The 14,967-nt window shown below is 35.1% G+C and overlaps 1 protein-coding gene across 1 annotated transcript in view; it reads right to left on the reverse strand.

Annotated features, from left to right (window-relative positions):
- Nucleotides 1–14,967, reverse strand: part of NCOA2 (nuclear receptor coactivator 2) — a 132,671-nt gene that overhangs the window by 55,430 nt on the left and 62,274 nt on the right. The window contains 2 exon segments of the mRNA XM_032222794.1: nucleotides 734–906; nucleotides 2,818–2,922. Of these exon segments, the coding sequence (XP_032078685.1) occupies nucleotides 734–906; nucleotides 2,818–2,903 (259 nt within the window). The 5' untranslated portion in view covers nucleotides 2,904–2,922.

Below are 14,967 nucleotides of genomic sequence, written 5' to 3' on the forward strand. Positions count from 1 at the left end.
GTTAGCCTTTTTTAACCACTAACAGCCAAGCAGGCCCCTCTTTTCTTCTCCCTCTTTTACCCATACACATACATTGTCAAAATTATTGTTGCTGTGGTATGTATTCTTTTTGTACTTTATATATATTTTTGTATCACATCTAAGTTGTACATATCTATTTCTAATCATTCTGGGAAACTCCTTTGAATTTAATGCAATACAGATATTTCTGCAATAAATCTCATAGTTTCTGGTTAGAAGCATTTTGAACAAAGGCTTTCAGGTCTACTGTGCCTCAAGAGATTTGACTGTAAAAGATAATTTAAGAATATTAACATATTAATTTTCTAAGTTTCCTAATTTATGAAATATTTTAAGATCTGTCCCTTCATTCTAAATGAAGCATATTTTTATAACAGTGACTTATAACAGGGTATTATGTCACCTGGGGTCTATTGACTACTGATAAATCAATAATGTGATAATTGTACAATGCTGTAAGATGCTATAAAACATTTGTGTGGCAATGACATTATTAAACCGATCTTCTAAGATTATTTTGAAGATTCAATCTGCTGATTACTTTTTATTCAGTTTAATTTCTATAGAATTCAACACTGTTGGATGAAAACATATTTCGTGAGCTTAACAATTTCAAGTAGGAGATACTAAGGTAACCCAAGTTTTGATAGAAACACACACACACACACACACACACACACAGAGAGCAAGATGCTTAAAACCATTTCCCTACCTTGTTCTTTTATTTGACGAATCTGTTTCACAGTTTCTTTCAAGATTGCACATTTGTCAGGTTTGAAGTTAAAGTTGTCAATATCATTAAAATTAGCAAAAATCAGCTCTGCAAGCTCTTCTATATACTTATTCTCTTGTTCACGATTACGCTTTTCAGTGCTTCTTTTAGGACTGGAAGAAAGTTTTAAAGTTATTAAAGAGTCTTTGATTAAAGAGTAGTTTTAATCAGAGTAGCAAAATACAGGAAAAATTAATCCATTAATAAATGAATATCTTGTAAAGATATTCCATTTTTAAAAAAAAGCAGTACTATTTGTAGAAAATTAGATACAAAACTATTTGCTTATTGCAGAACACAGTACTCCAGATGTGGATTACAATGAAACTATAGTAGGGCACTTCAGAGTTTTAACTGTTTCCTTCTCCAATCCTCACCAGCCAAAGTGATCAAAATGCCTTATCAGCAGCAGGAAAAAGAGGAAGAAGTTTAGCTGAGGCTGGCAGGAGTAGTCAGCAGAACACAGGGTGGCCAAAAGGACTGAGATGCGGAGAGTTAAGTAGGTGGGTATCAAGTTGAGGTGAATACAGCAGGGCAGAAATGTGAGGCATTGGCCTAACAACAATGCTGACTTTATCTAACAATTACAATCAGGACTACTGAAACTGCTATTGCTAACTATGCAACCATGTGATGCTTCACTTAATGACTGCATCATTTACTGATGTAAATTAGGGTAATTAAGGAAGGACTACCTGTAATCCTGTTCTGGATTCGAATTAGTTAGCCAGCAAATTTAATTTATTGATATTACCAGCACAAAAGGATAATGTCTCAATTTCTAAAACTATTTTTTTTATTACAGCCTCATAATTATCCATTTTAATACCCAAGTTTATATTTACAACTAGTCATGAAGATACAGCATGTACATTAATGGACAATATAAATGTCCATATACTTTATTTTTAGCCTGCAACATATAAGGTAATGTTTTGATACATAAGAAAGTACTTCTGCCAATTAATACTTTAGAACAGCTTGGGCTCTATAGGTTATATAAATACTGCCTTCCAGAATTTGGCAGCCAATCAACATGATAAGGACAGAGAATTCCTAATGTTGAAATCCACATAATTGTAAGAAGTCCATGCTACAGTGATTGCTATACAAGTAGATACAGGATTAGGAGTGGCAGATCTTGGGGCAGAGTCAAAAGAGAAATGAGACTAGAGTCTCTATGTAGCCACATACATACTAATCAACTCCTTCTTGAATTCCACTGATCCTTAGCTATTGCAAAAATAGTGTTAACTGTTAGTTGAATAGATTCCTATGCCTAGGCACGAATTGTAATAAATCAGTTTAGTTGGAACTTCATGTGGGGTCTTGGTTTTTTTGAGCCTGACAAGACCTCAGTTCTTTTTTTCCCCACCCACCCTTTGCTCTATAGTGGAGGTTGCTCCACCCTAGAGCAAAGACATTGGAGAGAAAAGGATTGAAAGAGATCAAGTTGTTTACTCTTCTACCATTAAAAGCAATGAGCACACAATCAACCCTTGGCACACTCTGCAAACAACTTACAGTATTTCTTGAAATCTCTTTTTCTCCAATATCTCTGATCTGCTTGCAGAGTAGGGGGGAAAAATTAACTGAATTACTTTCAATGTGTATTAAGACAATAAGCTGAAACTCAATCATTCCAAACAATGGGGGAATGATTAGGAGGCAAACAAAAACTCAAGGTGTGAAACTGAATAGCTTTGTCTCTTTTCAGCTGGAAAATACTGTACAGACTACCTGCAGCGTCTTCGGAAACAGCTCTCCTGCATACATTTGTTTGCTTTATAAGAAGTTGCTCACTGTTCAAGACAATGAAGATTTAATTTATTGAAGACCTGTTCCTTTTTAAAATATTCACTCAACTTTATACTTTGCACAGATGGACAAAGAAAAAAAAGCCAAACTCTTCAGCAAATAAGTATTATGATGAGAATCTATACATCAATTGTTATATATCAAGGCAATAATGCTTTGGAAACATGAAAATGCAGACTTAACTTCACATTCAAATCCAAACTAACCTTGGTCCAAGTTGATCAGGACATTCCTTACGTTTTCTCAACTCTGCCCGAGCTGGGTCAGAGGAATTTTCACCAATTCCACTCATATTAAACACATATCAGCAACTGAAAGACACAGAAAAGTCAGTAGAAAAACACATCATTTTTCTAATTCATATTATTTTTTCAAGCAAGCAGGATTTGAAGACATACTGGCATGTATGTGCATGTGTAAGTCAACCCAAATAGGCATTCAAAGAATGAGAGTGTTTTTAAAACTAATTAATGACTTTTAAATATGTGAAACCTAAAGCTAAAATTAGATTTTCATTGCCAATTGCTAACTTTCAAGTTGCATCTCTTTCCTAACTCACAAGTGCACTATTGAAACTTGATAATTGTTATGATTGTCAATGACCAGATGCCAGATCAATATTCAACTGAAAACATTTCATTATAAAATTTTGTTAAAATTTGATATCATTTATTACTATTTTAGATCATCTTGTGTTTTCATTTTCACAGTTCTAAAGAATCTCTCCACAAAATTCTTATTTTTATAAACTTTTGTGTCAGAGGAAAATATCAGGGACATAATTGAGATTTATTCCCAAGGGAGTGGGAATACGTATTGTGTATGCCACCATTTACAACATTTGTTTAAGATGTTTGTTTCTGTTGATTCTTGACTTCATGAAGTATTCAAGTACCACATTACAATTATTCTCCACAGGATGCATTGGTTAAACTTGGTATTTGCTATTTACTCAATGAAAGAAGTCAGCAGAGTGTAATAGTTATATTAAAATGGTTTAATATAAAACGTAATGGCCTACAGAGCAGCACTAAAATATATAGTATAAGACATTCAAAAATAGTGTAAAGAATGTATAAGGCATATAAGAAAAAATATGATTTTGCCAAATATCTTAGTAGCACTGATATTCTTTTCTGATACAAGGGTAAGCTTTTAATGTTTTTAAAAAGTCAGTTTTCCTCTGACTGTTAAAATAGGAAATATAAGATCTTTTTTCATGAACATTAAACAAAATGTTATCTGGGTAAGCTCTCAAGATGCAATTACAGTTATTGAGAACAATCTAGCTTCCACCAGATGTTGGGGGAAAGAACATAGCTTGTTTCCAATCTCTCCTTGTTATCAGTAACTAAACAAAAGTTTCTGCTTTAATAGTGACAGCATACACTTATCCACATCCTCTATACATGTAGCATGAGAACATCTTGAAATTGAGCATATAATATAAGTAATTATAATCCTATTGCTAATCTCACTTTATTAAAATACAAAAACTTGAAAGTTGAAAAACAGTATTACAAAATAAAAGAAAAAAATGAATGCAACAAAAAACCCACAATGATTAATGGTCCATATCTAGTTTTCTGGTATCTCGTTTTTTTAAAATTCAAATGTTACAAAATGTAATTACCGTAAATACACTTATAGTTTTAATCCTCAATCTTAATTGATGAATACCATTATTTATAATTATTCTTTAAATATTCTTCTCTTTTAAGTATTTTTCTCTTCAGTTTTCAGATGTACAAAGTTGCTGAATCAAATTAATATGTCTTAACAGTTTCCTTTGTAAATACGCACACAATCTATTTTTATTTCAGAATATTAAAGAATTAATTTATGTTGGTCATTCTCCAATCCAATGACAAAAATAGGTACAATTAGTGAGTTAATCTATTGATTTTAAAGGCACACCTAACTAGGACAATCAATCACATGTCTTCCTCTCTTTCAATAGTTGGCCTGGTTAAAAAGTTAGATTGGAAAACTGCTTCTATAAAGAAATAGCCTTGGGGAATGGTTGTTTTGGAACACAATTTACACAGTGCAAATTAAAGGAGAAACAATGTATTCTACAGACACCATTCTGACCACAATTATGTTGTATTGAATACTTTAACAGACCATAACAGATTAGATGAGTCAGCTGTAAAATTCTTTCACAGTTCTGACTTTGAGCACAATTTTGTAAAAATAAACAACAAAAATGAAATTTCCTAACAAGAAGCTATTTCCAAGAACTATACTGAGTGCACTTGTAAATCAGTTACAACTCTAAAGACAGAACTGGGTAAGACAGAGAGGCGTCTTCCTTCTCCTTCCTTTTTTAATATTAAATAAATAAAAGTGAAACACATTCAACATTTCTTTATTGCAATGAACTAGATAAGAGTAGGGAAATTCTCAACTCATCATCTTCCATTCTTGGTATAGAGAATGGAGCTGCCTCATCAACACATTTCTATTTCATTATATAAATTGTGCCCTATTTCCTATTTTTCTATATTGTGTGGAGAAGTTCAACATCAGTTTTATAAGTTCAATGTTTCTTAAAAATAATAAAACAAAAAGAAAGGTAAAATGAAACATTTCATTATGATTAAATGAACAGCTTTTTTGACAAAGGAATATTCAACTATTAAAATGCTTCATTTGCATTTGAATTGTGCCATTCATAACATCATAATATATTTTAATGAAAAGCATAAGCATATAAGATGGTCTATATAATTTAATAATGTGTTCCTGCTATCATAATATGTACATTTCTCTTTATATCCCAGGATGATTATTTTGCAAATAATTTCCCAAAAACATTGTTTTGCTATTCATAGAAAGAAAAAAACCCTTCACTGTTAATAGCTTAGTTCTCTAATTATAGACTGACTTGTGTTTCTGATTTAAATTTTTCTAGATAAATATTAGTGAAGCCAGTTTAGTCTAGTGATTAAGATATCAGGCTAGAAACCAGGAGACTGTGAGTTCTAATCCTACCAGGCACAAAATCAGCTAGGTGACCTTGGGCTAAGTCACTTTCTGTCAGACATGGAAGGAGGCAATGCCAAACCACTTCTGAAAAATTTTGCCAAGAAAACCGTGGGGACCTTAGACCTGTCCAGGCAAACTTTGAGAACTGAACAGAAGGAAAAAAAAGCCCTAACATATAACTGAAAAGCTTTATGCAATGGAATGTCTGAGTTCACATTGAAAAAATTGAGTAGTAAAAATAAAATATATTAAATTAAGCAAACCTACAATTAAAATATGCTATATTTTAACTGAATCTGATTAGGCTTATTGCATACAAAAATTTCAAAACTCAGGTATGGATAATCATAATATAGATTTCAGATAAGTGGCTATGGAATTCATTAGTTCTACAAGCGTACAAAATTTGCCAATGTCTGACATATGGTTAAATGAGATGCTATTCTTACTTAAGCTATCTCAGTCAGTGGTGGGTTGCACTTACCTTCACTACTGGTTTGCTGATCGTGCGTGCATGCATTCCGCTCGTGCATGCACCTGACTCGTGATACACGCATGTGCGCAATCCACCGCCCTTGTAACAACCATATGATTTCGGGGCTTGCACAGCCGCTGCACGCTGTACACGTGTGCGCAATTAGCCTTTTGCCATAAAAACAAGTATAATACATGGGCGGGCGTACCGGTTCGCTCTTAGCTGCTCTGGGGCATTACAGGTTCGGCTGAACCAGGCCAAACCGGCAGTAACCCACCTCTAATTTCAGTGGGAGTTTATCATTTTGTTAATGTACTGTCAATGGAACTGAAAATCCGGAAACTTCAGATAGGATAGTTCAGAATATACTTTATGCTGATAAGTGGGTTTAGAAAATGTGAACTGGGTTTTCTAAACTGGAGCCTTATCATTTTTCCTACCTTAGTCTGCTTTTGGATCAATTTAAAAACTTCAGGTCAAGACCTGGTATCACCTGACTCCATGTGCACAAATCTAGAGCTTAAAATATCTTTTTTAGGCCTTTTCCCAGTACTGTATAGTTTATAGCTGAAGTATGATAGACAGAGAATATAACTCTTCACTAGTAGTATGTCTTCTGTGGATACATATTAAAAAGACTCATCATCGCATGTTAGCCATTTTAAAGCAATACAGTTAGTCTTCAACTTACAACCACAATTGAGAAAAAAAGTATGTTGTTAAATGAGACATTTGTTAAGTGAATTTTGCCCCATTTTACAACACTTTTTGCCACAGTTGTCAAGTGAATCATTGCAGTTGGTAAGTTAGGAACACACTTGTTAAGTGACTCTGGTTTCTCTATTGGCTTTGTTTGTCAAAAAATTGCAAAAGGTGATCACATGACCCTGAGATGTTACAAGGGTAATAATTATGAACCAGTTGGCAAACATCTGAATTTTGATCACATGATCATGGAGATGCTGCAAAGGTTGGAACTGTGAAAAATGGTCATAAGTCACTTTTTTCAATGCCACTGTCCCCTGAGTACCTTTCACATGTATATAGATAAGTAATGTTTATTACACCCAAGAAATCTGAATAGATCTTTCAAATGGGAAATAGTGTTCCCTTTTATCTATGCCTCATCCTTCCAGGCCACATTTGACTACCATGTTAGCAGAAGCTTGACAATGGACTGAATTGTTCAATTGTTATTAATTTGTTTCAATATACTATAGACTTTATGTTTTCATATTAACATTAAAGCAATATATTAGAAAAATGAATAACCTTACAATGTCTTCTTGAAAGCCAACATTGTTCATTTCTTTAAAGCAAAGAGGTGCCAATAGGAACTTTTTATCACAGGTGCAAGGTTAATATTCATGATCATAATGGTATTTATAAGCATCTATCTGCACTTTGTTATATTTAAAATCATTTCAAATATGGATAACTTCAGTTCTGGTATATTTCAACTACTCATTTTCTGCTGAAAGCTACATATGCATTCAACAACAACAAAATTCTAGCCTGACATCAATACTGCAGAACAAAATGGTTTCTAATTTCTGTGTTCATATATGCTAAGGTTCCTAATATAGCTATTCACTGAGCTGTTTACATATTAAAGTACGTCAGCCACTTCTAATAAGCCCCTCTAATAAGCTCCAAAATAGCAAGTGAAGCTTGTAACACTAAAACAGAAAATTGCTTTCCTTAAGCAATGTACAAGAATCCGATTCTGATTAAATCATTCAGCAACTGATATTAAGATGCTTCTTGACTGAATCATAACAATTATAGCAACAAGCTTAAATACTATTAAAATAGAGGAAAATGAAGGTAATAGGGGCATTGGGGTAACAAATCACTCATTTAATTAAGATCATCATTATTCAAAATTATAATAAAGCAACAGCCAAATTATGGAACATCTTTTGCTAAAAAGCAAAGGGCACCACAAAGATTATTGTATAGTGTTTCTCACTGTAATATTTATTTACTAATTTTTATATGCCTCTCAGTTCCAAATCTTATGGGTAGCTAACATTCAAGAAATAAAACCCACAAAATAATATCAACGGTAACATTAATATAAAAGACACACCCAGAAAGAAACAATTCTCTTCCCTATGAATGGTATGAATCCTCCTCCATTTTATGTCCTGTATCAGAAGGCGTTTTAGGGTTCTGGGCAGTATCTTTGGTGTGACTAGTGCCATTAGGCTGAGAATTTTTTAATATATAAATCAGGGGTGTCAAACTCAAGGCCCGTGGGCCAGATTCTGCCTGCGGGATGCTTAGATCTGGGCCATGGGGCTGACCTAGAAACAGCGAAGGACCAGCCTGCGGTCCCTCTGCCAGTGATAATGGAGCTCAGGAGGGCCACATACAGTCTATTCGAGGAGCTCCCTTTTCGCTGGGAGAAGTCAAGTGTGTCATCAGTTTGGAGCCCCTTCATGTCACAGGAAATCTAAGTCCAACTGTCCCTCAATTCCAATGACTCTTATCAACTACCAATTTGCTTTGACCTATGGTTCATAATTCAGACTCTTCTTTAGAGTAAGCATGGAATAAACTTGTACTCAGTTTGAATCTAATTGGACTCCTGATTTCTTGTACCTGATACACACATACATATGTGGTCATAAAAAAAAACCCAGACACTTGTAGTTCTGCAAAAAGGTAGGTGGGAATAATGTACACAGTATACATTTGTATACTGTATTGCCTATCAAGGACTTAAGGTTTCTACAACAGAATTGAAGAATATGGATTTTATATGCTTGTAACTGATGTGCCCAAAATATAGTATGAAACTGAACACAGATGCAATGTGCCGTTAGAATATAATTATAATTATTTTAATGAAGATCAATTTTAAATATCATTCAACTAAAATAATATCACAGTATATAATAGATTATAGAAGCCAAGCAGTTCATATTGAATTTAAAGTTCTCTACCTCCATATTCCACTTGATTATCTGTGTAGCAAAACATAGAGTCATAGGAAAGGTAAATTATATACCAGAAAGATTAAATCATACTGCTATGTAAGCAGCAAATTATCTTGCTAAAATGACTCTTTAGAAATACAATGATGATCATTTTAATTTATAACAATCGTAGGTCATTAAAAAAAATCTTAGTTACAACATTTTGAGTTTTACACTGTACGTTCATTCTGGCCTGCTAATTACAAGTTCAATACCCTTGATCAAATAAAAAATAGCACCATACTGATTAAATTTGCATATTACTATTAACTTGATGAACTACAATTGTAGATTGCTATTTTTAACATCCTAGCATCCAGGTATATACCACGTAAAGAAGTTTCATTTTCAACAGATTGCTCCATGTTGCCTAAGCTAACACAGTGTTTTTCTCTTAGGTGAAATATTAATTGAGCAATACAGTGACCTACATCCTCCTTCATGATGGGAATCTTTTGGTAATACCAACCAGCTACTAAATTGTCACGGAAAGAGCATTGCTTATACAATACAGTTTCAACTGTATTTTAATTGAAACAGAATAATTTGGATGCATTCTTATTTATTATTTGACCTATGAGTTTTCCGAGAGTGGGCGGCATACAAAACTAATTATTATTATTATTATTATTATTATTATTATTATTATTATTATACAATTGTATCACAGCGGCCAGTTGTTTCGCCGGATTTGGCATTGGTTACTAGTCGGGCCCCACCCAGGGGCCTAGGACGTCGTAACGTATTTTCGTAATATGCGTGCAGATCCAAGCAGTGCGGCTTTTTGCATTTGACTGATGGTGATTTTGTCAATTTTTAACTGTTTTAAATGTAATTCCAGTGCTTTTGGAATAGCACCCAGTGTGCCAATTACCACTGGAATTACCACTGCTGGTTTGTGCCATAGTCGTTGAATTTCGATTTTTAAGTCCTGGTATCTTGAGATTTTTTCATGTTCCTTCTCGGCGACCCTGCTATCACCTGGTATTGCGATGTCTATGATTGTGACCTTATTTTTCTCAACCAGTGTGATGTCTGGTGTATTATGCGCCAGTATTTTGTCGGTTTGTATACGGAAATCCCACAAGATCTTGACCATCTGATTTTCGGTGACTTTTTCAGGCTGATGTTCCCACCAGTTTGTTACTGTTTTAATATTATAATTTTTGCACAAATTCCAATGGATCATTTGTGCTACTGAATTGTGCCGCAATTTATAATCAGTCTGCGCGATTTTTTTACAGCAGCTGAGTATGTGATCAACAGTTTCATCAGCTTCTTTGCAAAGTCTGCATTTGGCATCATCAGAGGATTTTTCGATTTTGGCCTTAATGGCATTTGTGCGGATAGCTTGTTCTTGCGCAGCCAGGATTAGTGACTCTGTTTCTTTCTTTAATGTACCTGTTGTTAGCCATAACCAAGTTTGTTCACTGTCCACTTTATCTTTTATTTTTTCCAGAAATTATTATTATTATTATTATTATTAATAATAATAATAATAATAAATGTAATAAACCTCTAACACTTTAATATAAGCAGTCTTCACTTACTAAATGCAATTGGGACTGGAAACTTTATTGCATGTTTGTAAATGGACACATCATTAATACATGTAACTTATGACATCAGTTCCTGCTGCAGTAGTTAAGCAAATCATCTACAGTTGTTAAATGTAAATCATGTGACTGCAACTTGTCACTTCCCTTCTATCTTCCCATGGACTTTGCTTGCTAGAAGCTCACCATGAATGTTGCAAATTGTGATCACTCTTGACAGAGGACAATAGGAAACCACTTATGTACTGTTATGTACTGTCAAGAAAGCATCTACACATAGTCAATGGGAGTGATTGTGGAATGCTATCACCATTGTAAATAAATGCCAGTTGCCAAGAAGCTAAATCATGATCACATGACATGGGGATGCTGTGACAGTCATAACTTCTAAGACCAGATATTACCCTTTTTTCAATATCATTGTAACTTTGGCCTGCTACTAAACTGATTGGTAAACAAGGTGTCCTTGTATTGCACCACAACAGATAGCCAAAGTGCATGAAAGTGTCACCAACACAAGCTGAAGGCCAGAAATAAGTATACAGAAAGATAAACCAGCCAACAGAAACTGAAGAAACTATAAGGTGTAAAATTAAAAACCCATAACCACCAGCAGTTACATTGAAGAAATTTATTTCTAGACAATGAGTTGGAGTAGAGTATGCAAATTGAACCTGTGGTTTGTTAACATTCTCCCCCCATTTATAGTACTCACTAATAAGTAAGGCTGGAAAATTATTCCTCCTTCAACTTTCCATGGAACTAATGAGGAAGTTCAGAGGCTACAAATGGGCAACCCTGATTAGAATCATGGTTTGATAAATATCATCTATCAAATATATTTGAGAGAAGGGAAAATATTCTAGTTCTCATTAAGTCCTTACATAAGCTAGAGAAAGCATGTGTAACATGGCTTTAAGAATTCTTTTCAACCTCTTAATAACAACCCTGCTCTGGAATTAGTATGGTGCAGTCAAATGACTCTTCTATTTGGGTGATTTTTTTCTAGATTCATTTTCTCCACAATCTCAGCCTGGTCTGGCCCATTTAAATTCAATCTTTCTTTTGCTGGCTTATGTTTGCATAAATAATTTGGTTCCTTTTTGTTCAGAAATATATTGTGCTAATATTTGATTGCTTTTACTTAACTTGATTCCAAGATTCTGCTAGATTGGAAATAACTAATTAGAGAAAGCATCAGAACATGGTTTCTGAATTTCTTTACAACTCTTCAAGATAGTTTCCAGTCTAGAGCATGTGAGTGGAAAGAAGGATGGGTTTCAAATGGAGGAGTTGACAACTTTTCAAGCTACTGCTCAGTTATCTGTCCTATGGGGATGTATTTGGAGACTGGCAACTTGCTCTGTGCCAATCAACAGTTCAGTTACAAATAACAGAATATTCACAGAATACTAAAAGAATTATGATGGATAAATACACTAGTGAATGTCAAGAGGAAGCCATATAGACCAACAAGAACCATGCCAACACTTTGCCATTTGCTCATTTCTGACATCTCCCTTGAGTTACAGCTATCTCTCAGATGCCGATATGTTTTCCATGTCTTAGTTACAACCAACTCAACTACTGGGGTGCACTTTCTATGGGGCTGCCCTTTTAAATTGTCCAGAAGCTGCAAATTGTATAAAACATGCTGTCCACTCTGCAAACTAGTACATAGTACTAGGATCATATCATGCTATATTGAATGATCTAACCATTTAATTTGTTGATGTTGACCTTTAAAATCTAAATAGCCAGAGCTGTTGATTATAAGGCTGCCTCTCCTGCTATGTGCCTGGCCAGTTACTTAGATCGGTATGAATGACCATTCAAAGAAGCTAAGAATACTAGGAAAAGAACGTTTTTCTGGTTAGTTTGAAAGCTATGGAATGTGTTCCCTAGGTTAGTGGTTTATTTCCTGCACCCTTCCACCATTTTATAAAATGTATCTTTTTCATCAAGCTTTTAAATTTTTGTTATTATTTTAGTAACTAAAATACTTCTTAATTCTGGCTGCATAAATTGTGATTTGCATTTGTTACTGCTGCCCTGAGATCAGAACAAACAAAATAAATAAATACATGAAATATAACAAGCATGACCATCCACACCAAACTACTAACCGATTCATCCAGGCCATTATTTATTTATTTATTTATTTATTTATTTATTTATTTATTTATTTATTTATTTATTTATTTATTTATGACATGTATGTATAGCTGTTCACTCATTCTCAGTGACTCTGGGAATAGAAACCTAATATAACAACAACACCACACCACACCACACCACACACACACACACAAACACACATAAACACCAAGAATCAATCAAAAAAGCCACAAGCTCCATCCCAGTCTGGGATCCTCAGGCCCTTTGGCAAAACTAGGCCTTCAGGGCCTTGGTAAAGAGTATCAAAGTATGCCAATCTAATCTCCACAAGGATGATGTTCCAAAGAGAAGGAGCCACCTGAATGATCTTGCTAATTTTCTGGAAGACAAAATTGTTTGCCTTCATTCAAGTACATGTGACTTAATGAAAGTCTTAAAATATTTTTTTATATAAACCTCATCTATCCTAATATTGCTCAATTAAAAGATGTTAATGTTTAAAGTGAACATTACAATGTGTTTATTTAGTTTATAACTTAGAACATAGGACCATTTTTTCCCACTTACTCCTTCATGATGAAAATTTGGACTATACATCATAACCTTCAACTCTTGGTCATTCTTTTTGGGATGGATCAATTTCTGGAAGGGCTTAATGTACCTCATGAGTTGCTAGGAATATGTGGCTACTTCGGGCAAAATATGATGCTGTCTGGAACTGGAATCTACCTATTCCTCAATGAAGGAGGAGACTGAGGAGAAGCTATAATTAAGTGAATTTGATCAGGGTTATTGAAATGTGAGTAATGTATAAATACTTGGAGAAAATCTCAAATCTGGTGACACTGCATTGGGTGAATGAGTAGACTACAGGACTAAATGTTTTAGGTAGCTAATCTACACCATAATTGTTTGGGCTGCCCATACACATTTTAGTGATATTATTAAATATACTCCACAGTTACCTTTCCCTCTTGGAGTCTTCTCATCCCTGTCAGGCAATGATTTTATGAAAGAATATTAGGCTGTTACAATTATAACATACATACCTAATGTCTGTTAATCAAGTTAAAAACTTAAATCCATGAGATCAAAATATATCAACATAAATATCAGCAGTTAAGCAGTAATTAATTTATCAAAGCCCAGAATCCAATACAAGAGGAAAAACCCTGGAGCCTGGGGATGGTGAAAAATGGGTCCAATGGGCAAACTGAAAGTTCGGAAACAATCCATTTCTGACTTCCAGAGAGCCTCCGGGGGCTGGTGGAAGCAGTTTTCACCCTCCTCAGGCTCTGAGGCTTTCCTGGTCTGGGGAGGGCGAAAATGACTTCCCCCGGAAGCCAGAAATGGATCATTTCCAATGAAACAGTTTGCCTGTTGGGTCCAGAGGCTTTCCTGAAGCCTGGGGAGAGAGAAAACTCCTTTCCCCACATGGGGATTTGCATGTGCATGCGCAGAAGGGGGGTCATGTGTGCATGCACGGGTAGGCAGGGCACATTGCATTGTGGGTGTGCAGCACACATGCACACACATGCACAATTTTGGCATTCAATTATGAAAAGGTTCACCATCACTGTATTAGGGCAATGGTGTAGTACAGGGGTGTCAAACTCAAGGCCCACGGGCCGTATCTGGCCTGTAGGGCCGGCCTGGAAATAGCAAGAGGCTCGCGGTACCTATGACAGAACAAAATGGGGCACAGTCCGTTTTCAGACTAGATGGCCTCCTGCAGCACTTTGCCAGACAAAATGGGGCACGAGGGCTGCATGAGGCCCCCCTGTGCCCCATTTTTGGCCTGCACAGTCTCCTGCAGCACTCTGCCATCAAAAATAGGGTGCAAGGAGCCACGTGCAATCCCACACGCCCTTTTTTGGCCAATAGGGTGCTGCAGGAGATGTTTGTCCCATTTCCACACTGGCCGAACTACAATGCTGATACGGCCTTCAAATAAATCCAGTTTGATACTCCTGGTGTAGTTAGGTTCAAAGGCAAAAATGTGTTTCATATCACTTGAAGGAATGCATGTAGAATTTATTTGCAATATCTTAAATCAAGTGTGGCTTTTTTGAGTTTATACTATAACTGCAGCAAACAGATTTACCATTTCAAGAAAAGATGAAGATGTTTTAAGAAGTTACAGGCAGGTGTTGAACATCTATACTTCAAAGCACAGCTCTGGTTTCAAACAAAATCTGCACATCTGATAGCCATTTATGAAAGAAGAAAGCA

The sequence above is a fragment of the Thamnophis elegans genome, chromosome 8 (genome assembly GCF_009769535.1).
Source record: "Thamnophis elegans isolate rThaEle1 chromosome 8, rThaEle1.pri, whole genome shotgun sequence".
NCBI classification, from domain to species: Eukaryota; Metazoa; Chordata; class Lepidosauria; order Squamata; family Colubridae; genus Thamnophis; species Thamnophis elegans.